The sequence below is a fragment of the Acipenser ruthenus genome, chromosome 39, assembly GCF_902713425.1.
Source record: "Acipenser ruthenus chromosome 39, fAciRut3.2 maternal haplotype, whole genome shotgun sequence".
Lineage (NCBI taxonomy): Eukaryota > Metazoa > Chordata > Actinopteri > Acipenseriformes > Acipenseridae > Acipenser > Acipenser ruthenus.
This window is the reverse complement of record NC_081227.1, coordinates 4,817,195-4,844,039: the sequence shown is the minus strand read 5'-3', so window position 1 is coordinate 4,844,039 and position 26,845 is coordinate 4,817,195. Positions and strand designations below refer to the sequence as shown.

At 36.9% G+C, this 26,845-nt stretch overlaps 2 protein-coding genes and 1 long non-coding RNA gene across 5 annotated transcripts in view; 1 reads left to right on the top strand and 2 right to left on the bottom strand.

The window, feature by feature from the left end:
• Positions 1–114: 114 nt before the first annotated feature.
• Positions 115–3,919, bottom strand: LOC117966522 (brain-specific homeobox protein homolog). The gene is made up of 3 exons (XM_034912682.2): positions 3,487–3,919; positions 1,420–1,610; positions 115–1,275 (listed from the first exon to the last, which is right to left on the bottom strand). Exons 1-3 carry the CDS (start codon positions 3,737–3,739, stop codon positions 1,027–1,029), a joined length of 693 nt encoding a protein of 230 aa, XP_034768573.2. The 5' UTR covers positions 3,740–3,919; the 3' UTR covers positions 115–1,026.
• Positions 3,920–4,725: 806 nt separating this feature from the next.
• The window catches only part of LOC131707296 (uncharacterized), a 39,446-nt gene continuing 17,326 nt past the window's right edge, over positions 4,726–26,845 (top strand). The window contains exons 1-3 of one of the 2 annotated variants that reach the window (XR_009311089.1): positions 4,726–4,941; positions 5,448–5,559; positions 11,830–11,954. This is a non-coding gene — a long non-coding RNA (uncharacterized LOC131707296). Of the gene's footprint in view, positions 4,942–5,447; positions 5,560–11,829; positions 11,955–26,845 lie in introns of those variants that run through there. The other variant, XR_009311088.1, reaches the window with a different exon arrangement.
• Positions 10,861–16,936, bottom strand: LOC117397093 (lens fiber membrane intrinsic protein-like). 2 transcript variants are annotated; one of them, XM_059009678.1, is made up of 6 exons: positions 16,786–16,936; positions 15,144–15,283; positions 13,690–13,865; positions 12,463–12,612; positions 11,874–12,008; positions 10,861–11,055 (listed from the first exon to the last, which is right to left on the bottom strand). In XM_059009678.1, the coding sequence occupies exons 2-6, from the start codon at positions 15,236–15,238 to the stop codon at positions 10,994–10,996; spliced, it is 618 nt and encodes a 205-aa protein (XP_058865661.1). In that variant the 5' UTR covers positions 15,239–15,283; positions 16,786–16,936; the 3' UTR covers positions 10,861–10,993. The 2 variants fall into 2 exon arrangements, with proteins under 2 accessions (XP_058865661.1, XP_033851525.3); XM_033995634.3 differs by lacking the exon at positions 15,144–15,283 and having other exon boundaries at positions 16,786–16,932.

Sequence of the window (26,845 nt, the reverse complement as noted above, 5' to 3'; positions counted from 1 at the left end):
AATAATAATAATAATAATAATAATAATAATAGTAATAATAATAATAATAATATGCACATAAAAATACGTGTTGCTTTAAAAAAAAGTATTAAACACAAATGTAATGTCCAGGCAAGAACATTTAATAGATGAATTTATTAAATAATGGACCATGCTTAGGTATAGTAACTTGAACAACACCACAATTAAAGCGCTATTTAACAATAAAATGCAAGTGCTAGGAAAGGGTAGCATAAAATCAAATCTAACGTCTCTACAATTAAATATAAGAGTCATTGTTAAAACATGTCATTGTATATACAGGATAGAAAACGTTATGTACAAGTTGCTTTTACAATTGAGAATTGACAGTACGTTTCGCTTTACTTCTCAGGAGCCGAAGAATAGCCGATGCAGGGATTTTAAATAACACTCGCATCGTGTCATATACTTCTTCTTAATCTTTTAAACGAATAATACCAATAACATTAATAATAATTCTAAAAGTGTTTGCAAAAAAAAACAGCCGATAACTCACAGCCATCACAATTCGAACCAATACGCTGTATTTTTTTTTCTTCTCAAAGTGCCTATGTATTTTGGAAATAGAAACACAATCTGCTTTTTCTGCTATCTGTTTTTATAATTTAAAGTCTTTGGTCCTGAACACTTAACTGTTTTTCTGTTTTGTTTTGTTTTTGTTTTTTGGTATTGGTTTTAGACTGTAGACACTTTCTGCTTGTTTCTCAATGTAACGTTGGAATAGGAATTCATTTCCGGTCTCTTCACTGATTTGATTATACGATATAGATTGTATTTTGTTTGTAACGCTCAACAATAAATTGATAATGTGAGAATAACTACAATAAATAATAATATTTTATAAAAGTATTCTGCTCGTGAGGACGCATCTTAAATATTTAAGTAAAACTCGATTGTCTCTCTTTTTTTGGACGGTGGTAGATGATCCCAAATGCTAGAACCCAAAAACACATTGAGAGTTTTGTTTTTATATGTTCAGTGTCAATTGCAAACAGTAAGTCTCGATTATAACAAATGCTCTGGGGAGCAAATATCATCATCTTCGATATCAACATCGTCTTCGTTCTCCTCCAGTACGTAAGAGTCTTGGTTGCAGGCCGTCTTTACTTCAGAAGAGAATTTCTCGCTGCTTTGTGTTTCGCCGGAGTTGCGGTCCTGGCTCGCGTCCAGATCGTTTGGGCTTTTCTGTTCCTCATGTGTTTTTCTCAGCTGTTTTTTGTGCTTCATCCTTCTGTTCTGAAACCACGTTTTTACCTGTAGTAGAAGGTTGTTTGAAAATTACATTAAAAAATGATCAGATCATAAATAACGTATGGTTGTGTATGGGTTCCACTAAAGACACGTGCTTCTAAATAGAACGCACGGGGACCAGGTGTGCAGCACGTTATAGTTTGTTACCTGTGTTTCTGAGAGGCTGAGGGTGGATGCCAGCTCGACGCGTTCGGGGGTAGAGAGATACCGCTGGACCTCAAATCTCTTCTCCAGACCCGAAAGCTGAGAGTCTGAAAAGACCGTCCTGGCTTTACGCCGTCTGCAGTGCTTTCCGGGTAACTCGGGGTGGTGCTGAAATAAGGCCGGGACATGCATACCTAGAGGAGAGCAACACGAAGATTTATGAATAAATAAATAAATAAATAAATAAATAAATAAATAAATAAATGTATAAATAAATAATAATAATAATAAAAAAACCATACGACTTTTCCCACTGTACCAGCTCATATTGGCCATATTCACAAAGCATTGTTAAATTTGCAAATTTAAACAAAACTGTTTTAGGCGGAACAAACAAAACACAACTACATATTTATTTAAATCTTTTTAACATCGGTATTTTGTTTTCTTTCTTTCTTTCTTTCTTTCTTTCTTTCTTTCTTTCTTTTTTTTTTAGAAACAAATAAATGTTAACTTTACAGGTTGGTCAATGCGTTGCCCCTCTGTCTAACTGATTTTTCTTTTTTTTTTTTTTACTAGCTAGAATACCCAAGCAGCGGCAAAGTTGAATGCAGTGCACGATTATTGTGACTAATATAAGAAGATGAAAACGTTCTTAGAAAATTAAATGAAATCAATGATTTGTTTATAGAAATAAAAACAAGATAATTACTGCCACAAACCGCCAACAACAATGCAGTACTTTTTAACAGAATGGCAACATCTAGAAAGCAAATACCGGTAATTGTATGCAAAGTGTACTTGCATTGAAACAGGAATTGCATTGCTCAAAACGGAGATGTCTCAACGTGAAGGAATAGAAATGACACGATAACACATTCATTATTTTAAGTAAATGCATGCTATGAAGACAGCGCAATATATATATATATATATATATATATATATATATATATATATATATATATATATATATATATATATATATATTACCATGTTGATCAAAACTTTATATTTTATCGTGAGATTTTCAGGTGTACAGAGTGTGAAATTAACTTTACAAATACTTCAATTAAATGAAATAGTAGAAGTAACCACCAATGTAAATATCACATTGTTCTATACAGTCAGATACAATATAGGCCTATTCACTTTTTTTTATATACTTTACTCGGTTTCCTGCGCGTTTCGATGCGTCCCAATAAAACAGACATCACTTTATGACAGCATACTGTAGTTTTAAATTCCAATCTCATTTGCAATAAATTAACTAACACCTTTTTATCTATTATAATTCAGTATTAACTTAACACCCTGCAAATGTGCGGTCACACACGATAAAACAAAGCACTTAAGAATATTACCCAACAGAGTTTAACCACTTCGCATTGTTGATATTCTTCACAGTGTAAAGAAGCGTCACTTGTTTATTTTGACAACCTTTGTGTTTTTTTGTAGAATAGAACCATTTAAATAATGCTTTAAAAAGAAAGATATATTTTAAATCTAGGTTATACATGCGTTTGTAACCGTGATAAAGAGTTTATTTAATATATTTAACTGGTGCAAAAATAAATAAATACAAATAAAATATAATAAAAAGAACACATTTTTAACAGATATTCTGTCATTATACGACCGCCTAAAAGTTCTTAGTCGTATTCTCCAAATATTCTAGATTCCTAGAAAGACACGACATCACAGCTTTTCTTGTTTCATGCGTAATAGTTATTTCCTTTCGCTTGTTATTGATAGCACAATCGACTCGATCTATTACCTACATTTTCCTCACTTATAACCACATTGCATTAATATATACCACTCTTGTAGCTTTAAACTCGATAGATCAGCGAGCTATTGTGGATTATAGCAACACCAATACCTATATCATTCGAAATAAACCAAAAAAAGAAAAAAGAAAGAAAGAATATCTATTAGAGGTATACTGTGATCAGTATTTACTGACGCAGTTACTTTTTTGTTTTGTATCCACAGTAATTCGTTAAGAGGTTTTAAGTTAGAAGTAGCCGGGTTTTCAGTAGTTGCTTATACAAGGCATACTAGACTTACCAGGGGATGTTAAGAAGTAAGGGTGATGGTCCGGCTTGTGAAGATGGTGATGCGGATGTGGTGCCAGTATTGGCGTTGGCATGAGGGGGTACCCATACTCCAGAAGGGGTACCCTCGATGCCAACGAGTGGAAGGGCGATGGAAATACTTCTCGTAAAGGCTTAGGCTTATGTAGCAAAATATCTTCAATAAAGAATGATGTTGGTCTCTGAGCGGGCATTGGATGGGCCGGAGACGTGAAATTTAGATTCATTTTCACCTTCTGTACAGTAATTCAGTCAGTCCCAAGGATTGGTTGCTGTAAATATATATATATATATATATATATAGCCTATATATATATTGCCAAATCAGTCAGCCTTCGTCTAAATTATTAGTGCCAAGGAAAGTAGTTGTTTTGTGAGAAGCAACAGTGAAGCCAGGTTGATAAGTATTTATTGTAGCAGATCGAGACGTACAGATTGTGAAATAGGCTTGCCATTAACCAATAGGAAAACAGCGGGGCGGGAGATCCAATTAGTTCTATTATGGATTAATTATATTGACGGCCACGGAGAGGGCGGGCCGCTCGCCATGGTCCTGAAATGATGTATCGCCCACAAGGAACCGAAGCGATTCTGAAAAGCGTCTTGACTTAAACCCATTGGCAAGACATTTAAACCCCTTTCCCTTGAAAGAACTAGCAACGTGTCAGCGGTCTCAATGTCCTCTTTGTCTTATGCTCTCTTAAAAAGACAATTGTAATGTTTTAGTGTATAACCAAGTATATAAAGAAGAAGATCGCTAATATATAGGCTACATTTATTAGACTTACCGTCTACTCACTATATATATATATATATATATATATATATATATATATATATATTGATATATATATATATATATATATATATATATATATATATATATATTGATAGATAGATAGATAGATAGATAAGTTAGTAGCCGTGGGACTTAAAACCCTATATATATATATATATATATATATATATATATATATATATATATATATATATATATATATATATATATATATATATATATCCGTTATTATTCCGGTGTCATTGTCTGCAATTTCACCTTTTGGCCTTTCATCTTAACTTCTTTGCGCAGCCATATGTACCGCTCCCTTTGGGTATATTTACTAGGATTATTAAGTACTAAAACACAGCAAGAGATAATTTGAGCTCATTTCCCGCCAAATTGGCCCTAATTATTGACATTAAACTCGGGGAAATTACAAGTGGGTACTTCTGCTCCATCTCCTTATTTGCTGCCGTAATTTGTTGAAATCGAGTTGTCATCACAGTTCCAATCACGGCAGTTAATGATGAAAGCGCTTTAATACGGCAGAATTCTCGCGGCCATGCTATTAGATAATTAGAGAAGATTTCAAGAACTGCAAGTGCTAATCCTTGGGCCCGAGGACAGGATTTCTATTCGATCAGACAGGTAGAACAAATTAATTACTGGATTCAATTAGTCCTAAAAGTGCATTACTCCAGCAAGTGTAAGCCGTGTCTTCCATATGTATGAGCTGGTATAAGGTAAATGGATGAGCGCCTTTAAGTGACTACAAATGGCAAGCCTCATTCGGTTTACTGAATATGAAAACGGGGTGAAAGAATGGGGTTGGAATCTTGTAATTACGTTTCCCTGCGTGCGTGCGCGTTTTTTTTGTGTTGCTGTTATGCATAAGAAAGCGAGTGTCTTGAAACGTGTGCACTCACAGGCAATAAAATAAGAAAAAAGCACGCCAGAGGTTCAAATGCGAGAGCTCTTTTCATGCAAACCACCTCACTTCTTCCCGTGTACGCTATCCATCCCAATTTAACTAATTTGACATTTTCTGAGGACCTGCGGGCTGTCGTCAGCTTTGTGTTTAAAAATTAGAAATCCAATTTTCCAGGTATGATCACGCTTTGTTAAGGTTTCATTATCCCCATTTGTCTCCACAGAAGCAGTCTGTATAAACACGGGTGTGTGTGCCAGGCATCGCTTTTGGTGTTGCTGCTGCAACCCACCGCACACGAGTCCAGGTGGTCGACAACCTGCATTTTAATTTCCGAGGTAAGTGAAGTAACAGGTAACCTCAGGTGTGTGTTTCTCTTTAGTGACATCAGCGTCCCAGGGGGATTATTTACGTTGTACAGCAAGTCATTAAGAATTAAACATCGATCTAATGCAACAAGTTATACACACATTTCGTTATTCGTATACTTTTTTGTTTGTTTGTTTGTGTATGTCTACAAGTAAAGTCTAAAATAGTGACAACGCTGAATGTGACTTTTGTTATAGACTAATGTGGTGTGCTTGTCTTTAGTCCTTAAGGGGTTATGTCTATAGTTACGCTTTAATAAACGTGTCACTTACATTGCACATGTAAGACAATGCACTGCGCTCTTGTCAACTGCTTAATGTCTTACGTTTCATATAGCTATCTGCCGCCCATACGCCTGCTCACCATCAACGTAAACTGCCAGCAAAACAAGCGTATTTACAAAATTAAACAGGTTAGTTTAGGCTTTGCCTGGTCAAATCTTACTTGGCTGCATTGACAAAATAATAATATATAAATATATATTTTTAAATATGGGAGCGAATGTCTTAAACGAAAATAATCTACAGAATACTTAATGCTACCGGTATGTATACCTGACCTTGGGCCTACCCAGAAAGCTATGCGGTAATATATAACTGGATTAACTTGATTTTTTTTTTTTTCAGTATGCTATTTGGAATAATGTTTCCACTCTCTTAATACCAGGTGTGTGATTTTAACACTGTAATTTCTGTCAACCGTTTAAAACAACTTCACAAAGCATGCCTTCTTAATTGCTAGCTTTACATTTATTTCCCATTTTTTGGTTGATCTTCGAAAGCGTTCACTAAAAAAATAATAATAATAATAATAATGATAAAAAAACAACAATTTAGTAGTCATATCGAGTCGGCCCCGTTTGCAACATAGCTGTTTCTTGCAAGGTGTTTAACATAAGCAGGATTATTAAACTGTATGGCCCTTAGTCGTGTTTATGCATGTACGCGTGTAACAGTACGCCCTCTCACGGGGTGCGCTTTACAGGTACCTGCCCTGAACCAACATCATCTCTTCAGCATTATTTATGTATGTGATTTTATAATTGCTTGTAGAATTCTATCGCATTCATTGTGGCATGAGTTCTGAAAGGAGCGCAGCGTCTGCTCGTGGTCTTGGAGTAGGATTAATAGCACAACAGGGTAACTAGTTCCTTTTAGGAGCAAATGGGAAAGTAAATTAATTAATGGTGATGGAATTGGCTTAGAGCGCGGTCAGTCAATAGAGTCAATACGGGAGGCTGCGGCGGCGGGGGTGTTTTTTTTGTAATTTCATCAAGTGAAATCGGGAGGTTGAAGGCACTGCACCACTCTTAACTTAAGTGACACGTTTATTTTAAGAAGCTTGTAGGATTAAGTGCAACTTTTACATCAGTGAGCCTCAGCGTCAAATTCAGCATTTAACAACTTAATTCCCATATCAATGATGAATGCGCATGTATGTATGTATGTATGTATGTATGTATGTATGTATGTATGTATGTATGTGTCTTCATGTTTCAACACATATATAATTTACCAAACTGTACACCTGCTATGAATATACAACTTATGCTCACAGAACATTATTCCCTGTGTTTTTAAAACGACATGAGTTACCCATACCTGACTTTATAATAAAATTAATCTGTATTTAGGTTATAATACAAAACATATCGTGATTAGTCGCATTGGAATAACGCCTTCCGTTAAGTCTAGACCTAGTTTCTCTACTTCTTAATACCAAACACACTTCCGTTTTAACCGTTTTCAAACTGCTGTCCTATTCGCACAGCGCGCCTTACTGTAAGATTTCTAAAAAAAAATCGATAACTGGGCGGAAGAAAACAATAATTCCTTACAGTAATTTCCCAATACATGATTGTACCGCATTATGGTGATACTACAGTCATTGTGTGTATATTTGTAATACCTCTGCGTATAAGCCACAGTCCATAAGGCATTTCTCTGGTCTGTTTAGTTGCCTTTTCTACATTCTTTGTATTACCCACATCTCTGAATACTCTCTTGTACGTTATAGATGCAACTCTTTGGCAGATCAGTGGCAGACGCGAGGGTTAACGAAACTGACTCTAATTACCCTTCTCTTGTTTGAAATTCTTTTGATAAATAAGCATTTAAGATGCTTACAAAGGACCTTTTCTGTTAACTTCATAATATTGCAGCTGAATTGACAACAGTAGAATCTGGCTGAAGTGGCTCCCAATGACCGTGCTAAATAGCACACACACACACACACACACACACACACACACACACACACACACACACACACACACACACACACAGTCTATATATCGTAAAATTTTCTAATTGATGTATTACGCATCACTAGTATTTGCAGCGTAAGATCCAGTCTGTATAGAAACTTAACTGAAGAAAACAAAAAATAAAATAAACATAGGCAAAGATAATAGGCATTTTTTTAATCAAGAGCAGTTTTTTAATCAAGAGAAAATCAATAGAAAACTTAGATGCACAGATTCATTTTCAGAATACACAATCTACAGAGTCAGAAATAAAATGATAAATTACACGTCACAATTTAAACTAAAAAAATGTTACATCTGGTACTTTAAACCATTTTAGTAATCATAATTGACTAACTCGTTCTAGCTGAGCACTGGACTAGTTCAATACATGTAATGGATTTAACCAAGTGCATTTTTAAAAAGGAATTATTATTATTATTATTATTATTATTATTATTATTATTATTATTATTATTATTAACAGTACAAATAGAAGTACTAGTATATTATACACACTAATCTTTGCGATTAACGATTTAGCTTTTTGACTTACAACACAAATTGTATCATGCCTGTAAGCACACAAATTGTGTCTCTTAATGTCACACATGTTTATAGTATATCTTGTGAAATAACACTAATAATACTACTACTACTAAATAATAATAATAATAATAATAAAAATAATAATAATAATAATAATAATAATAATAATAGGGGAGTCGTGCTCGATTGAAGATGGCAAAGAAAAAAAAAGACAAAGAACCCCCCCGCATGTTTGCACATTTGATAAACGTGTACCTTGATGGATTAGAAATGGAAAGCACAGCCCGCTGATACTGTGTGAGTGTTTAGGGGGGCAGTCAGAGTTGTATAGTGGAGGTGGGGATCCGCAGCCGAGGAGGAGAGAGTCTAATCCCGGGTGAGACGGCGTGCACAGTGGGGTTGCCTCCAGCGGGGTACAAGCGCACTGCCTATGCTCAACAAACTGAAATCGGCTCAGGTTAAGAGTGTTAGCAGCGAAAGCCAAAATAATTAAAGGGAATCTTTCAGGGTGGGTGTGGGGAAAAATAGATTTACAACATAACAACCCCAGCTGGGGTCAAATGTGCAAAATAGGATATTTGGGAGTGAAGCCGCAGACAGAATACCAGTATAACTCCCCAAAACGGATCACTCCATACAATTAGATCAAGGAGATGCTATCGTATAAAACATGAATGTATTGCAATTCATATATCTGGAGCATGGCTCAGGATACAGTTGGAGTTCAATTAAATATGTATATATGTGATGCAAAAATTCAGTACAATGCAATGCAAACTACATGAGTGAATGCCAACAATAAACCGGAATAGAGGGTTACTAAGGGTTCCCTTATGAGAAAAAAAGCCTAAATAAACACGATAATACATACATACTTTGGGGGTTTTAATAATATCAGTAATAATAATATTTTGGATTCGCATGTATTACTGGGTTTTGGATCAGCACAGTATTAACTGTCACCAGCTATTTGCCAGCCGCAGTCTCAGCACAAGCACCATCTGCAGGTTAATGTCATGTACCGTGTAAAACAAACACAACAAAGGGGACTTGTCAAAATTCTGTTCTCACTCCACGGACTCTCGATAAGGTAAAAACAATTAACTGGATTATTTAACGCAGTTCAGAATTTCCTTACCGATGGTTTATTTAGGACCCTATCAAAAACGTCATATTCTGTAAATTGCACGCTTTTAAATCTATTTATATGTGTCAGCAGGTTCTTAAGAACAAAAAGGCGTGCGTTAACCTGCAAACATAAAATGACATGCATCTCAGAATAGTGCACGCTTTCCTACTATATAGTATATATTATTGTGTTATTGTGAGGTGTGGACGATTTTCACGTGTATGAATGTTGGCGTTCTTCCAATCAGTCTTTTTTGCACGTTTTCTTAATAAATGAAATATCTCCAAGGATTGGTACAAACCGATATGAAAACCCTGTCATCAACGTGTAAAACCAAATTATACATTTTTTTATGCGTTGCCATTTGTGCATACCAAAGTTCACTCACAAACTGTGTACTGTGCTGAACAGTTGCAGACTGCAGCAGTACTTGCAGTCAATACTGTTGTGTGCAATGCGTCTGGAGGTACAGGTTGATCCATCCCCAAGTAAATCAGCCTCCTTCACCAAGGATCACACAGAGACATACACAGGAGCCCCTTTACCATGTGCTTTATGTAAAGATAGATAAGTGTGGCAGTCAGTCTGCGATAGTGAATGTCTGTGTAATATGTTGAATGCCCAGCAGGACACTATAGAGATGGCATTCTGAGCTGTCAATGCACCAACCCACTCACCCTGCACTTTCACATCCCCACCTGTTACTCCACATGTCAGAGAGACTGCACAGCAGACCCTACTGTGGTAGAGAGAAGCCCCATAGATGTTTAGTCTCTATCCCATGGCTTGCAACACTGTCCAGCCATTCCACTTGCCTAATATTATTATTTATTTCTTAGCAGACGCCCTTATCCAGGGCGACTTACAATTGTTACCAGGTATCACATTATTTTTACATACAATTGCCCATTTATACAGTTGGGTTTTTACTAGAGCAATTTTAGGTAAAGTACCTTGCTCAAGGGTACAGCAGCAGTGCCCCCTACCAGGGATTGAACCCACAACCCTCCGGTCAAGAGTCCAGAGCCCTAACCACTACTCCACACTGCTGCCCTAATAGTGCAGTGAATCCATGGGGTCATAACTTATTCAGGTTGTTGTGTTTGTTTTGTTTCTAACTTTTATTCATTTTATATCAGAGAATCTTTGCCAATGAACACATGGCTGTTAGGCTGCTACATCTGATTAGCATTGGAACATAAGCTCTAATAGTAATGTGAAGATGCAAAGATGCTGGTTTTAGTGATTTGTACACGTGTGTGTTTGTGCAGCAGAGATAGTTTTCTCCTCTATCATTCAATCCCGTTGTATCATTGTGCATTCACTCAGAGACCAGTTAACACAACATTATTTCATTGCTTTATTATTTTATCATTGTCGTATGAGAGTCAGCATCCCAGCTTCAAAATGGAAATGGCATTCCTGGATTTCAAATTCAGTGAATCGCTTTCCCGTAGCAAAATGGACCAGGCTTCTTCTCCTAGTGTGGGCTTGTGTTTCTGGGGCACTCGTGCATACGGTAGGCACACATGTAGAAGATCCCTACAAAACAAACATGGTTGGTTTTCATTTTGGAGCTTAAGTACACATTTACGATTGAGTGTATTCACAAAATGAATGCTGACAATATTAATTGATATTTCACTACTACAAAAGAGGCTTCCTGCACATCCTAAACAATAGAACTAAATGCTTCTGGAACCCTTATCAAGGTTCTATAGAGAGATTCTTATATAAAGTAATTCAATATAACATAATTAAATACTAAACTTATATATATATTATAGTTTTTTTTCCCCCACAAAGTTTCGGTATGTTTAACATGCCTTTGTCAAGGTAGAGTGTGTTTGAAAACAAACAATGGCAGTACTTGTAGGCTTTTGATGCCATGGTAACAACACTCACTTATACCTATTAATGTGCTTGTGATGTTTTTTACAACATAGTTAATGATTTAACAATCTGCTATGCCTTTCTAGTTAAACCATCAGGTTTAGATATTTAATAAAGTTTATTTATCCATTTATTTTCCTTTATTATTCTATATTGTACATTATCTAATTTTATTTCTTCTATATATATATATACATATATATATATATATATATATATATATATATATATATATATATATATATATATATATATATATATATATATATGCAACATTCCTTCTTCACTAAGTATTTGGCCTTCTGAAATTAGTAATATAAAAAAAAACATTAGACATTCAAAATGTAGATCTAGTTCAGTATTAATTCCATGTCACTGTTCAGTAAATTGTGACCCCTTTAGCTTTGACACTGTTTGACTCAGGTGTGCTTCACTGCAGCAGTGCTGATAATAGGAGCCTTGTGTACCTGAGAAGAATGTGAGGACGGCCGCCACCCAGCCAGTGATGTAAGACCAGGAAAATCTCCAATTGCCATACCGCTTCCCATAGTAATTCACTGTCACCCCAGTATACACAGCCATAGCCAGCAATACAAAGATGCCTGCAAAGACAGAGCACACAAGGCTCATGTGAAGAGCTTATTTCAAATGTCCTAAACCTGGGGTTCTCAAACTGAGCAGGGTCGCGAAACAGCCACATCACAAAGAGACCAACCCAGTCCTTTATTGATTTATTTATTTATTCACTTTATTTGCATACCTGCTCAGTAGCTTGCAATGCATATTGTGTATAGTGTATCTTTTTGTAAAAGCAAAGTAAACCAATGTTATGATTGATGTGACGGTAATATTGTTTACACTAACTTCCAATGGACTCCTGTGTGTAGTGCAGAGCCCCTAGTGGCCAGATGTTGTCAGTGCAGTTTTTTTAAAATGATTTTAATTGAGAAGGTTTCCGAATGTTTTTTTTTTGGACAACCCCCTGATAGGTAAGCGTATAGCAGCGATGGGACAAAAAACAGCAGTAAAATAGTTTAAAAAAAAATTGCAACTCACATGAAATGAAGAAAAGAATGCCTGCGGCAAAGGTTTTGTTGAACCTTTCGAAGGAGGAGTAGTGGATGAACGCCAGGATGCCAATGATGATACCAATGAAGCAGGCCAGTAAGGAGAGAATCATAAAAGCCCGGGTAGCATCCCAGTAAGCTGGCATGGGCACAGTTTCAATACCAGAGTCATGGATCAGCGATTACACACACATCATATGCAATGCTATTAACCCCTTGGGGTCTTTAATTTCAGTCACATGTATTACTTCTTTTTTTATGTATAAAAATACCTCTCTGTTAATTTTGCAAAGCTAAGACCAAACATCAAATTAATATAACAAAGCATTTTAAAGCAAGTGCAAAGGTGACAGTGACACCCAGAGGGGAATGAAACAATTGTAACTGTTCTACAACAAGAACCAGCTTCCTTGCATGAAGAACGATTACATTATTATCCCTGGGTCTCTGAAACAGTCTCAAGTTCTTTATTACTCATTTGCAAGGAATGTTTTTCTTTTAGCGAGTAAGTGGTTAGAAAACATGTCCCTGTGCGTCATGTACCCTACCCACACTGGCTAAGCAATGTGCAATCATCACGTCTTTAAAATGCCATTTGAATGAAGGTAACGACAAGCAAGTGGTTTCAACACGTCTTGATCACACACTGTTGATGTATTGTGTTTAAAGTTTTAGTTTCTCTGTTTTTTGCACGTTGTAAGCTTTTCTTCCTAAATAGTGGTGATATTCAATTTAAAGCGATCCGAAATAAAAGTGATCAGTCACAGCTGAGGCCAGTAGATGCTGGTGGTCCATCAGGGCTTGAATCATGAATCTCATGTGAAATGTGATTGATGGGCTGAGCTTTGCCCCCAGCGAGTGCACTATAGTCAAAGCGCAAAACTACACAATTCAGTCTCTGCTTGATGGAGGTGCTGGACTGAAGAGGAGTGAGCGCTCAGGCCAGGACTGAAAAGCTGTAAGGGGGGAGCCTCTCACTGCACCTGCCGGCACCATGCCGGACTGAAGCCAGTGGTATTGTCCCTTAACTAACGTGAGCACTAAATTCACAAAAGAAAAAGACCTGCCACTGTTTAGATTCCTACCAACGACCTACTCTTTCTGGGCTGTCATAAACCCTGCTCCGAAAACATATAACACTGTGTTATTCTTTTTTTTTGGTAAACTCATGCTCTACTGCGTTACTGTGCTACAGTATATTCTTCCAGTCTCTTACCAATGCTGTCGGTGTGACTATAGCATTTTCCAGTCACGCAGTATCTCCATAGTCCCTGGTGCATGTAGTTACCAGAGTGTCGGTACTGCATCCAGTAATCTGTTGCTGTGGAAACAATCAAGAGAATATTCCCTACGCCAGCACAGAACAGCCCTCCGCCCATAAAGCTGTACATCCTGTAACAGACACACGCAGACATCAGTTAGAATCAAGATTCAAGTAATGGCAGCAATTCAAATGATAGGAAGCAGTTTGTAGAGGTGCTGGCTGGCAGATGAAATGTACTTTTTTTATACAAAGCATAGATTAACCCCTTTATTATTTCACCCATACTGCATTTAGTTAAAGTGATCTTTAATCCTGTACCCAATTATGCTATTGTTACTCTGGAAAAAAAAAAAGAAAAAGCGGTATCATGTTTTTGTGAGTTAGAGAGAATGGGTTAGTGGACTTGACTGTAGAGGAATTACATATATATATATATATATATATATATATATATATATATATGCCAGCGGGACTCAACAGAAAAGAATGAACTAATTAACTCCAATAAATATATAACATTTAAATAAATAAACAAACAAAATTAATTCAGAAGGATGCGCTGGGGAGGCCAAATCAAGTCTGATCCTCAGAGCCAGCATTGCATGATATAAGTTTATATAAAATAGTGTTAATTAGAATTAATACAGATTTAAAGTTGTAAGTAAAAATGATGTCTCAATATATAAAACACCATTACATCATGTAAGAATAAATCATGGATTTGAACATAAACAATAACAAGTAGTTGTCATGTTGTCAAACACTTAAAATACCTTCAATGTTTTGATTCAAACACAGGCTCCCTTGAGAAAGATGTGTACAACATATCGAAACATTGGGCAGCTGGCTCTTTGAGCTAACATATTATTATTTATTTCTTAGCAGACACCCTTACCCAGGGCGATTTACAATTCTTACAAGATATCACATTATTTTTACATACAATTACCCATTTATACAGTTGGGTTTTTACTGGAGCAATCTAGGTAAAGTAACTTGCTCAAGGGTACAGCGGCAGTGTCCCCCACCTGGTATTGAACCAACGACCCTCCGGTCAGGAGTCCAGAGCCCTAACCACTACTCCACACTGCTGCTATATGTATGTGTGTGTGTGTGTGTGTGTGTGTGTGTGTTTGTGTTTGTGTAACAAATATTCAAAAAGTTACATGGAATTATACAAAATAAATCTAGTAGGAAGAGATTTCAACAAACGTTTCTTTGAGTTTGCCTTTTGCTTTTGACTGTATTAGACTAGAGTTAAACGACTATTTTAAGGGTTTACCTTCTTTATGAATTCTATGAATTTATCAAAACTTTCAGGATTTAAGCCCGCCCCCCTCCACACGCACACAACATATGAAACCATATACAGTATGTGCAATTCAAATAATATCTCAATGACCTACACGTTCTCCTGCCCCTGGTGGCCAGTGCTACCTGGTACTGGAATGCAGGTTACAGGTGAGCGATCTGTGTTCATTGGTATTCCATGGTCGTGCATTTCACAGAATGGTCCATCAGCAGTTTTTTTGATCCAGACATATCGCTAGCAGAGAGCAAGAACTTTGTAACTCACAAATGATAGTTTCAGAATCATAACATGGTGTTTCAAGCTATAATATAATAACGGGAGTCCGCAATCAGCAAGTTTCTTTCGTTCGAGACTGAATGTTCTTCCTGCCTGCCAGCTGTATAAATAGTGCTTTGTGAAGAGACTGCAGATACATTTAATTACAGAAGCTTTTAAGAAGTACCAAAGCAAACAACAACTGGGATCAAAATAATTGGTCAATTAGCATTTGGGCGAAAATAATTGCAATCACAGTATCTTTGTCACAGTACTTTATATTATTATTTTATCCTAGTCAGATTGGATAAATGGAGACAAACAACACAAATGATGGTAGTAACACTTTAATTGCAGAGCCATTACTTGGGAATTGCATTTTAATTTATATAAAGTGAACAACATTTCATAATTTAAACCCTGAACCTGATGTTAATTCCCTGTTGTGATTATGCACCCACGCAGGGTCGCTAACATGAATAAGTGCGGACTCCAACATTAATGTCTGCTTCCTTATCTAATTGTTCCATTATTGTTAATTACTAATTATTATTTGCTCCATGCTTTCCAGGAGGCATTGATGCACCACAAGACAACTTAAATAAGATAAAAGCTTTTTGGAACGCTGTCAACATCACAAAGCTGTTTATCCTAGAGGGTTTGTTCTGCAACTCATTTAGTATATTTGCTGCTAAGTAGCAGCTAAAGTAAATAACGCAGTCCACCTTTTAGTGATCCACCCAGGGAGAGTGTTTAATTGTTTTGTCCGCTGCTTTCTTTTTCAGAGTACCAAGGTTGTAACACAAGAGTGATCAGTAATTTGAGGGGCAACTATCTTACTAATAGACCCCTGTAACTCCATCGTGGCCTTTTTACATCTTAATACCCTAAAAAATCGCAAATTGGGCAATCAATCACCCCTGAGGAGAGACCTGAGTGGGATTCATATTAAATTAAAAGCCGCAGTGTTTGCATCATTTATAGAGCCCAAGGTGTTTAGGAAATAATGAAAAAAAAAGCAAAATAACCTGCGCTTTGTAAACAAAATTGTTTGTTGTGGTGCGTAGACCAAAACATAAACTATAAAGAAAACCAAAGCATAGGAAATGATGGAAACAGATGAGCACCTTGCAGCTGCAGAAACATGTGTCTTCAGGACTAAGAGCAAGATACCTGAAGTTATATACTTTCCAAATCTTCAACAGCACAGAAAGGAAGCATGCACACACACACCCACGCACGCACACACACACACACACACGCACACACACAACCTTGAAAAAACAACTCCTCCATTTTACAAGTAGTAAAATTGCAAGTAGTCTTAAGTTGCCATGGTTTTTCAGTCAACTACAGTATAATTTTCAACAGTAAATCTGTATACCACAGATCAATATAAGAAAACTGTTAGTTGAACTCACCTACAAGCCATTAAAGTGAAGCAGTGTCTGAAATATTTTGCATTAAAAATACAAACATACCTTTATTATTCCCTTATAGCAATGCTAAATTGCTCTTGAGTTCCAGAATTCCCTATAATGTCAAGCCAGGCAGAATTCCAGCAGCAGTTACCAGTAACTTGTTCTCAATGAGCATCACACACAGAGAGGGCCGATAGAGCCGCCGAACAATGGGACAGAGACTCTGTCAGCCAATCAGGCAGCAATAGTTTTGTAGTTTGGGAATCTGCTGAAAAAACAAAAATATCTAGAGCTTGCAAGTTTAGACAAACTGATGACCAGACTGTTCTCTTCCTAAATACAGTAGCGGAATCTCTTTAGTGGAGGGGCAGTGAAGCGTTAAATTAGTAACTAGTGCTTGTAGCCTGGGTTTGGAATCGGATCTTCACACAAACAACGAGAACAGTCATGGTCACAAATTCACATGCTGCTCTGCTTCATTTGGAATCTGTTGCCACTTTAAGTTAGTTAGGGAAGTACAAAAGTTTTGGGGGTGTTACTCCTATGAAATTCTGTTATAATTCATATTCATTTGTAGCCATTGTTTTCTATTGTTACCTATAACAAAAATAATGGCCACAAATTCCTAATGAATTCCGGCTGAATCCACCTGCATATCTTTTGCACTTCCACTGAGTTCTGGAGTCATTCATTTTGAATTCAGCCCTGTTAATTCATCATGATTTAAAAACATTCAGGTTCCCCTTTCCCCTCCATCCATTCCTAAAGAATTGTTTATTCTTTACTAATTAACTCTTACTGGCCACCAGGGGATTGTAAGAAGTGTTAATTCATGCATGAATGCATGTGATCAAATCATTGGTTACAAAGGAAGATGGAACATGAATTAACAGTTGAAATGAATGACTTCAGAACTCCGAGGGAGTGCAGAAGATATTCAAGTGTTACTCCTGCGGGATTCAGTCGGAATTCATTATTATGAGTTTGTGGCCATTAGTTTAAAGTGTTACCACTTAACGTCTTGTAAAAATACATTCGGAATCATAGTGAACTTGAAAACAGGCCTATATTTCAATTGGGCCTTGCTTTATTTTAGAGGCACTTCTAGTTTATTAACTGCTGGCAATTAGCTTAGAAACAAATTAACAAGTGCTGTTCATTTAGCGTTGCTAGTTTAGCAAACATATTAATTTACTACAGCTTGCTGGAGTAACAGTTTATACCTTTCCAATAATCTTTCCTTTCGATAGCATGGCAGATCCCATCTGAACAGGGATGACTGCTGAACAGTTTTAGCTGCCCCCCCATGTCTATTTGAAAGACATGTGATCACACTGTCAATAGGGGTCATGGCAGGGTCAGCCAGGACAATGCACAGTACAGTTTCAGCAAAGTGTTTCAGTAGTTCTGAAGGGATATATGACCATTCCTTATTGCTTACCGCAGTTACAAGGTTTGCATCAGAGTTGCATTTGCCATTGACAGTAATTACCCCCTGCAGTTATTGAAGGATTAGATTCATAAAAATACTTTACTGCCATTCTTATTCTATATTATCCTGTAAACTTACACAAGTTTACCACTGTATTTTTGTCACAGTATTTCTGCAGTGTTACCATTATTTTCCCATGGTTATACTGTGCAATCTACCCTGGTTTGCCATGTTTCTTAATGTGCTTCACCATACCTCGCTATTCTTTACAATGCTTGCCTATGCTTTACCATGCTTTTGCTATGGGACACTTTCACAAGGGTCACATCATAGTCAAACACTGATAGCTCTAGTTTGAAATTCACTGCCGAGGAGAAGGGGTGTGCTACTGTCATACTTTTTTGCCCAAGAGATTCTGGCTACAGTCGTTCACAGTTCCATCTTAGTTGTTGTTGTGTTTGTACGAGATAATGCGAGTTAAACAACATGCTATTTGTATCTGTTGGCATCTCTCCATTTATTCACACCAAACAGGTTTATCCCTTTAAAATCAAAATTATTACACAAATGACAACCTTTTAGGTAGGGGAAAAATATATTCTTCATGTGTTTATTTTTGGAGACAAAAAGGGAAGCTTTAGTAGCAAACCTACCGAGCCAGAGGCGAGATTCAGAATGGTTGAAATTCAACATAATTGCTTTTATGAAAGCCCAATTAGCAATACAAGTCTTTATAACCTGTGAAATATAAATAATTCTGAATAGCCTTTTAAACCTGGGTTTGATTCGTTTTTACACTTTGTTTTGAGTTTTAAACATCAATAGTATAACACGTGCTAATGATATTTGTAATTGTACATACCTGTTTTCATTTCAAAATTGCACAAATGAATACATATTAATTTCGTGAAGAAAGCAAGACTGGAAGCAGAGGTATCAGTTCTATAACAATAATTGTATAAATTAGCAGCAAATGAGTTGGATCATGTGCGTTTTGATGACACCAGTGAATGCAAACAGGTGTCTCAGGAATTCATAAATGCAATGTGTATGGGGAAATGTAAATGAGCAGAATACACTCGCCGCTTATTATCTGCAGACTAAACTAAATCAGTCTTATTCCATTGTATAACCATTTCATATATTTATAGAACATATTTCCATTACACAGCAACAAGCAAATCATTTATACTATATATATATATATATATATATATATATATATATATATATATATATATATATATATATATATAATGATTGGAGTAGTGGTTAGGGCTCTGGACTCTTGACCGGAGGGTTGTTGGTTCAGTCCCAGGTGGGGAACACTGCTGCTGTACCCTTGAGCAAGGTACTTTACCTAGATTGCTCCAGTAAAAACCCAACTGTATAAATGGGGAATTGTATGTAAAAATAATGATATCTTATAATAATTGTAAATAATTGCTAAGAAATAAATAATTATATATATATATATATATATATATATATATATATATACACACACACACACACACACACACACACACACACACAAACAACGTCAATTCAAGTGCAGACTCTGAATAACCCCATTGTTTAAATGATTAAAATAGGGCTGTTTATGTGCTGTTGAAGATCTAGTGCATGCAAGTCTCTTTAGCGTATCTCCGTATAAATTTGCATAACGCCAGGTTCTGTCTGAAGGATTTTAATGACAGCTGTACAGATTAAAGCAAGTACTCATATTGTTCTTCTTTCCACTCAGAGCAATGTGCTTTGGGAACCACGACAGCCCAGTTTGTGCTGGTTTAATTCTTGCTAACACTTCACTCTTAGTGTCTCTAATTACTGTGTGGTTACATAGTAGCTACTGAGTTAATACGTGTGTACTTACACATCATTACAATGTTATTATACATAGTTACAATGCAAGCTTTGGGGTTAGGGTTAGTACACTGTAACTATGCATAATAACATAGTAATTATGTGTAAGTACACATGTACTGTATTTACTAAGTTAATACTCAGTTAATACTCAGTAATTAGAGACACAATAGAACGTGTTGCCATTTAGAGTTTATTAATGGTTAAATTATCTTTTTCATTTTTATATATGTAATTGTGTTGCTTTATCACTGGCCCCAATTGCTGTCTGAACTCAGTATAGATTCACACCCCTGCTGGTGAACCCTCCAGGTCAGGTTTGAGCTGCTTGAGGTTATACACTGTATGCTCACAAAACACCCCCTTCTTTCAGCTTCATAAAACATGGAAACGCAGCTTTTACCCCATCAGTTTCAACCGCTTGGAATTTCTATGAATGGTTTATTAGCTTGTTAGAGAGTGACGGTCTAATGGCGTGCAGCACCTGATGGCCCTGGCAGTGGGTAAGAGGATAATCCCATGGGATGCCCGGGGCACACATGTGCATGTTGATCAGTGTATCAGTGGCCAGGTGCACACTCCCCACTCTCATTGTGTAAGCGAGTTCTTCATGGCTGAGTGTAGTTTCAATCCTGTATTCCGGCAAGGAGTGAATCAGCTGTAGATACAAGCCAATTGCTTCATAGATATTTCACTGATGTTAAAAACCTGCGCAATAACACATTTGATATATTATCTATTTGTTCTTCACAAAAATGCTAGATACATATGCACTGTTACCTACTTTTCAGTACCTGGGGAGTATAACAGTTGCAGCACATTCGTTTGCTGGTTTTTATTTTGTATCACATACTATGCTTGTGGGTGTTCAAAGAGTGTTTATCTTTCATAGTTCAATGACCACCTTGTAACAGTGACGTGCCAATAGCAGCTATTATTGTTTTAATTGCTATTTACAAACAAGCCGAGCAGCTGACCAGTTTTGCTTGCATCCACTTCATGAGCTTCCCTAGCTGCGTGCATCCCTTGTACAATATAAACAGCCCCAAGGTAGCAGTGAGAAGCTCTCCTCTCAGACTCGGTTGTGTCTGCTGCTGCTCACAAAGGGACACTGTGCACACAAAGGAAACACTTTTTTTTGATGTTTCTGCTATCAATGAAAGTAATGTTTGGATTCTCCTCTGTCGCTCCTTCTCTTCAAAACAGGGGGCGCACAATCTCAGTCCTTGATATCCGGACCACTCCTGGTCTGTTCCACCTGTACCCTAAATTGAACAAATTTCACCTAATTTTATGTCCTAATCAGTTAATTATTAAATAATTAATAAAAGGCCTGGATTTTTGTAGCCCTGGTGTAGTGCCTCCATCGTACTTCCTTACAACCCCCATACATTCAACCGCGTTTCTGCTTTTCTGTTCCCACAAGATGAGGGACAGCGGGTGATTTTATTTGGTCTGCTAGCACGCTCACCTGTTGGAGGGTAAATGGTCATTCGATGACCTCTATCTCCCTCTCTCTCTCCTCCGTGGCCCAGGAAAAGAGACTGTGCTGTGTAGCTTTTAATTAGTGTTGGATATTATCACACAAATCTCCTTTTTAAATCTTCCCATTGTTTGTCCTCATGCTTGCTTTTCTATTGGAGAGCTGCATTGTATTGAGAGTTTTTTTTTTTTCCTCAGGGCTCAGCGAAACATTTTGCAATTAGAATATAAACTAAGCCAGATGGGGCAATGCTTTCTGTGGCAACGAAGTCAGGTATATGGAAGAAACATGTTTGTTTAATTCCAAAAGAAAATGAATATATGTCTATTGATAATAATTAAGCAGCTCTTCTACTTCTTTCATGTCTGCATTGTGCGTGGCATGTCTCCAGATGGACATATTTCCCCTTGTAGATAACCTTCTAAGGATCAAAGGAGGATAGTCGGTCCATTATATGCATTAGACTGAGCTGCTCAAACCAATTGATGACTGCAAAATAAAGCAGAAATGGATTTTTCAAAGATGTGAGTGGCGCACTTTACTCATAACTTTTTTTTTTATATATATAGACTACTGCCTGTTTTGTTCTATTTCAACTTAGCCGGTATGAGGGCATTTTATATCATCCTGCACACACAAGTGGGCAATATCTCTCAGCAATGGAAAAGCAATTCTGGATCAAATGCATCTTCCGATAAAGGTTTTTGAAACATGAATTCTGTTATGAAAAGAAAGCATTTGTATGTGTTCAACATACATATACAGTGTGTCTGTGTCTGTGTGTGTGTGTGTGTGTATATATATATCTATATATATCTATATCTATATCTATATATCTATATATCTATATATATATATATATATATATATATATATATATATATATATATATATATATAGATATACACACATTATATATACATATATGTTTAACACACAATTTAGATATAGATAGATAGATAGATAGATAGATAGATAGATAGATAGATAGATAGATAGATTATTATTTTTATTTATTTTCCAAATCTTGCCAGGGCAAATTCTTGAACCCCATCGAATACACACACACACACAAATGTGGCAGATGATACATGTGTAATTGATAGGGTTTTACAGAATTGACTTTCAGGGAGTTAAAACACAGGTTTTTGCATTGATTAGGTTATATTGTTGTTCTGTCTTAAAATGTGTTCACTGACAGAAACTTGAGAGACATCAAGCCGGTATGCATCATTTTATATGATATTAACTATGTATCACTATGTGACCCAATTCTTAATTCAACATGAACACCAGTTGGAATGTATGGAAAATCTGTGGTACTGTGGGGTTCTGCATTGTACTGAGGGGTCTGTGCACCTCACTACCTCACACTGGTTTGGGGCCGTTCACATTACATTTCCTAGCACTTTTTCCTTCTCTCTTTTTTTGCCATGCCGAATGTTTCTGATTAGTACCCTTTTGATATCACGTTCCCAGCTGTTTGATTAACCACTGTGTATTCCCCTGTTTTAATCTTCGTCTATCTTCAGCTCCTTTCCTCAGCCTCTTCTCAACCAGAAAATGCGGGTATGCACTGTATATAATCATTTTAATGAAGCAGTTTATATCTTGTAATCGCATTGCTTCCTCTTTCTGTTCCGCTCTCAAGACGTTGCGACGTGTCGGCCCTCCCAACTGATTTATCATGACATGAGGACGTTTTATATTTCAGCTACCTGACATCAGTGAGGGAAACCCACGAACAGACCTTCAGTCAGCTCCCATATAGTCGTAATCAGCCCAGAACAGTTGGTTCTGGAATGTTCAAGCAGATGCCTTTGAAATGATAAGGCTCTATATAAATGTAAGTTGTTGGTGTATTTTGTTCCTACGTTTACTAGTACTTCATTGACCAACCTGAAAACCATCTCCTTTAGATGTGGTGAACACTCTCCCCACTGTACCTGTGCCCCTGCAAATCAGAGACCACAGCCATGCTCACAACAACCCTGACACAGAGTCTGCTTCTAGACTCATTTGCATGTTGGAAACCAAGGCAACACAATTCAACATCATCTAGACAATTGAGACAGACTGATTAAGAAAATACAAAAAGAAAATCTTAAAGAAGAAGAAGAACCGTAAACTGAGCTCAACAAATGTGTGAATCATCAGTTTGTGTTATACTGGGGAAGCATTGCATACAGGGATGGAGTCAACTCCAGATTTCCAATTCCAGTTCCTTTTTAAAATCAAATCCCAATTCCTTCGAAGGGATTGGAATTGATATTTTAGAGCCATGACAATAATTGTTGCGACTGCTCAGCTGCTTTCATCAGAAGCCAATTTAATTGACTAACAGCGACTTCAATGTAAGTAATTTCACTGCGAGAAGGCTCCTTTGAACAGAATGCTGCTAATTGCAGTTTTGATCAAAGATGTGTTGGAATTGATTAAAAGGCAACAGGAATAGGAATTGGAATTGGGAATTGATTTTGAAAAGGAATTGGAAATGGAACAACAAGAATTAACCCCAAACCCTGATGGTACATGCAGATACTGTGCTCCACTGGGCTTTTAAACAATGTAACTCTCGCACATTTTGCTGGCTGTGAATGCTTTCCTTGAATACCAGGAATTAGCCTGATCTTCCTTAAATGCTTCCATCCAGTCTCTTTTTGAATTTTCTTCATGAGTCCACGGCTGTCTAATTTGGAGGGCAAGCACTTCCAGTGGCTCTTTGGCATTTAGCAGGTAACCCTAATCAAAATAGCATGCAGATGTATATATTGTTGTGTTCTGCCTGGCAGGGTGCCGTCTGCAGGAGAAGAAAAAAAAATCCACTCAACCACTTAAATGAATATATCAAGAAACGAATTTGCCATTTTAATTGCATGATTTAAGTAGACACTGCTTTATCCACCTCTCCCCCCTCGCATTTTGCTTGGTTTCCAGTGTGAGCATACATTAGATTGATCTATGAAAAGACTGCTGAAATCACAACACTTAAGTCCTTTCATTTCCTTCGTAATGAAATAATTGAAATTCCTGTCAGTGTCTGCACTTTGCAGGGCTTGAGCAACAACAAGAAAAAAAAAAGAAAGATTGTTTTTATATTACTATTTTGAAAGCAGGAGAGATTCGTTCTCGCAATCTGTCCCCAATATAGAGCAGCACTTGTCCATTCCACTGCTCCCATTAAGTGATTGTTTGGAGAAATGGTGGGATATATATATATATATATATATATATATATATATATATATATATATATATATATATATATATATCCAATTCATTTTTTCTCCTTGTAACACTGCTAGGAAACATTAAGCACAGCTCTCTGCCTGTAAGGGTATAATTAAGACAATTCAAACCTGAGATTTTCCATTTTCTTTTTCAGGAAAGTTGACTTGCCTATTATTCTTGTGTCCATTTCTTAATACTCTGGTACAAATTATATCAGCGGGAAGCTGGCTCTCTTTTTATGCGCCTCTCTGTCTTAACTGTTTGCTTTTACTGGTTTTTGAACATGGTTCACATCACTGGTTCACATCAATGTCAGCCCCGCCCCTTTTCAAAGGAATGCCCTCCATCTCCACTCCTAAACAAAATACTGTAAGGCCATAAATATTTGCTACCAAAATATATATATTTTTTCAAAAGTGAAAAACACATAATAAAAAGCTTGTAAATATTTATGGCTTTACAGTATATAAAGTCATATTTACTATCTAACCTTGCCTCTCTTATTATTTATATATTAAATATAGACTGCAGCTCATAGTGGAGAATGAAATGCCCCTCAGGAAGACTATTGTTACCTCCAGAGTGCAATGCCCTCAGCTTGCGGTAACAACAGTCTTCCCTCGGGTCAATAGTTTTCCACTATAGCCCTCCTCTCCCGTCCATATTTACTATATATATGTTGTCAGACATAGTTTGCTTGCCGCAAAATTATTTACAAATATTGCCCACAATCAGAAAGTGTTTTGGTTAAAAATAAATTACACTTTAAAATAATGACAGCAATTATATCTAAACTTCAATGTAATAGTTGTTTTCCTTTCATTAGCTTGCTGATAAATAAGTCTGTGAATCAGAGGCCATTATTTATCATTAGTATCCTTATAAGCCACCGTGTCTTTACTATCTTCTTTGTATTCATGTGAATTTGATTTAGTTCCTCAGAGTCACGACATGGCTTTCTGACTGTCCAATGTTAATAATACCACTGTGGGTGATTTGCTTTAGTTGTCCAGTGTTAATGACACCACTGTGTATGATTTGGCCTTCCTAGGTGCTTCTAAAGCTGAATACCAGCTACTTGCAAGAAACGTAACTTCCAGTATTGAACACTGCATCAAGAATGGGGCAGCTGACCAGAGAAAACAATTCACACACCTCGCCATTGAGCTTTGTCTTGCTTGCTATGAAAAGAAGACCTTGTTTGCTCATCATATGCAGAAGTCGAAATCAATTAGGCAATCTACAGAAGGCAGATGCTACTTTGTGTCAGCTTGAATAGTAAGGGGGCAAGCTTAACTAGTCCTCACCCTGCCCAGAGCTGAGCAGACATGATACTAATTGAGTTCTCGCTGGTAATTTTACACCCCTAAGTGAGCAAGAAAAATAACAGCCTCGGGTCTCATCTGCCAAGGCAGGGGGAAGTAAAATGTTTCCCAGCCCTGGAAATGAGCATCGTGATCCACAGGGAAATTGGAAAGAGCTGAGGTATTAGAAGACAGAGCGATGTAAACTCGTTTTGTTCAGCAGTGTGGGTTAGACACAAAAAAAAAGTTTCTAGGAGTCTCAGTCAGAATAATAAAATAAATTAAAAAAAGGAAATTAAAATGTTGGTAAGAGTACAGAAACAGAGCGATAACACATGCTTATCATGTCAGTCTTTGTTTCAATGTTCACTGTGTGTAACGGGCAGTGTTGTGTGATACCCTACTGCTACGGATTCTGTCCTGTCCTCTGTCAGTGAGACAAGGTTATGGACGAGCCCGGGCTCTTTTGCATGGTGGTTAAGACGCTTGCTTGCGGGGTCGCCAGTTGGCACCCAGCCTCCACTCTGTTACATGCACACCCATGGAACATCCATGTCTATGGTTCTGTCTAACCTAATACAGGGGTGTGTGGCTTCCAGTATCTTCAATACAAATTTAGTGAGGGGTTATTCTTGTGTGTGTTGAATTAAGTTTACTGAGAATCTGTTAAAACATTCACACAGATAATCGTTGATTATTGTCTTTTGCTATTTTGATTTTTTTGGTAGGCCACACTACTATCCCATATATATATATATGGGATAGTAGTATATATATGACATTGTCCAAAACACATAATACTCT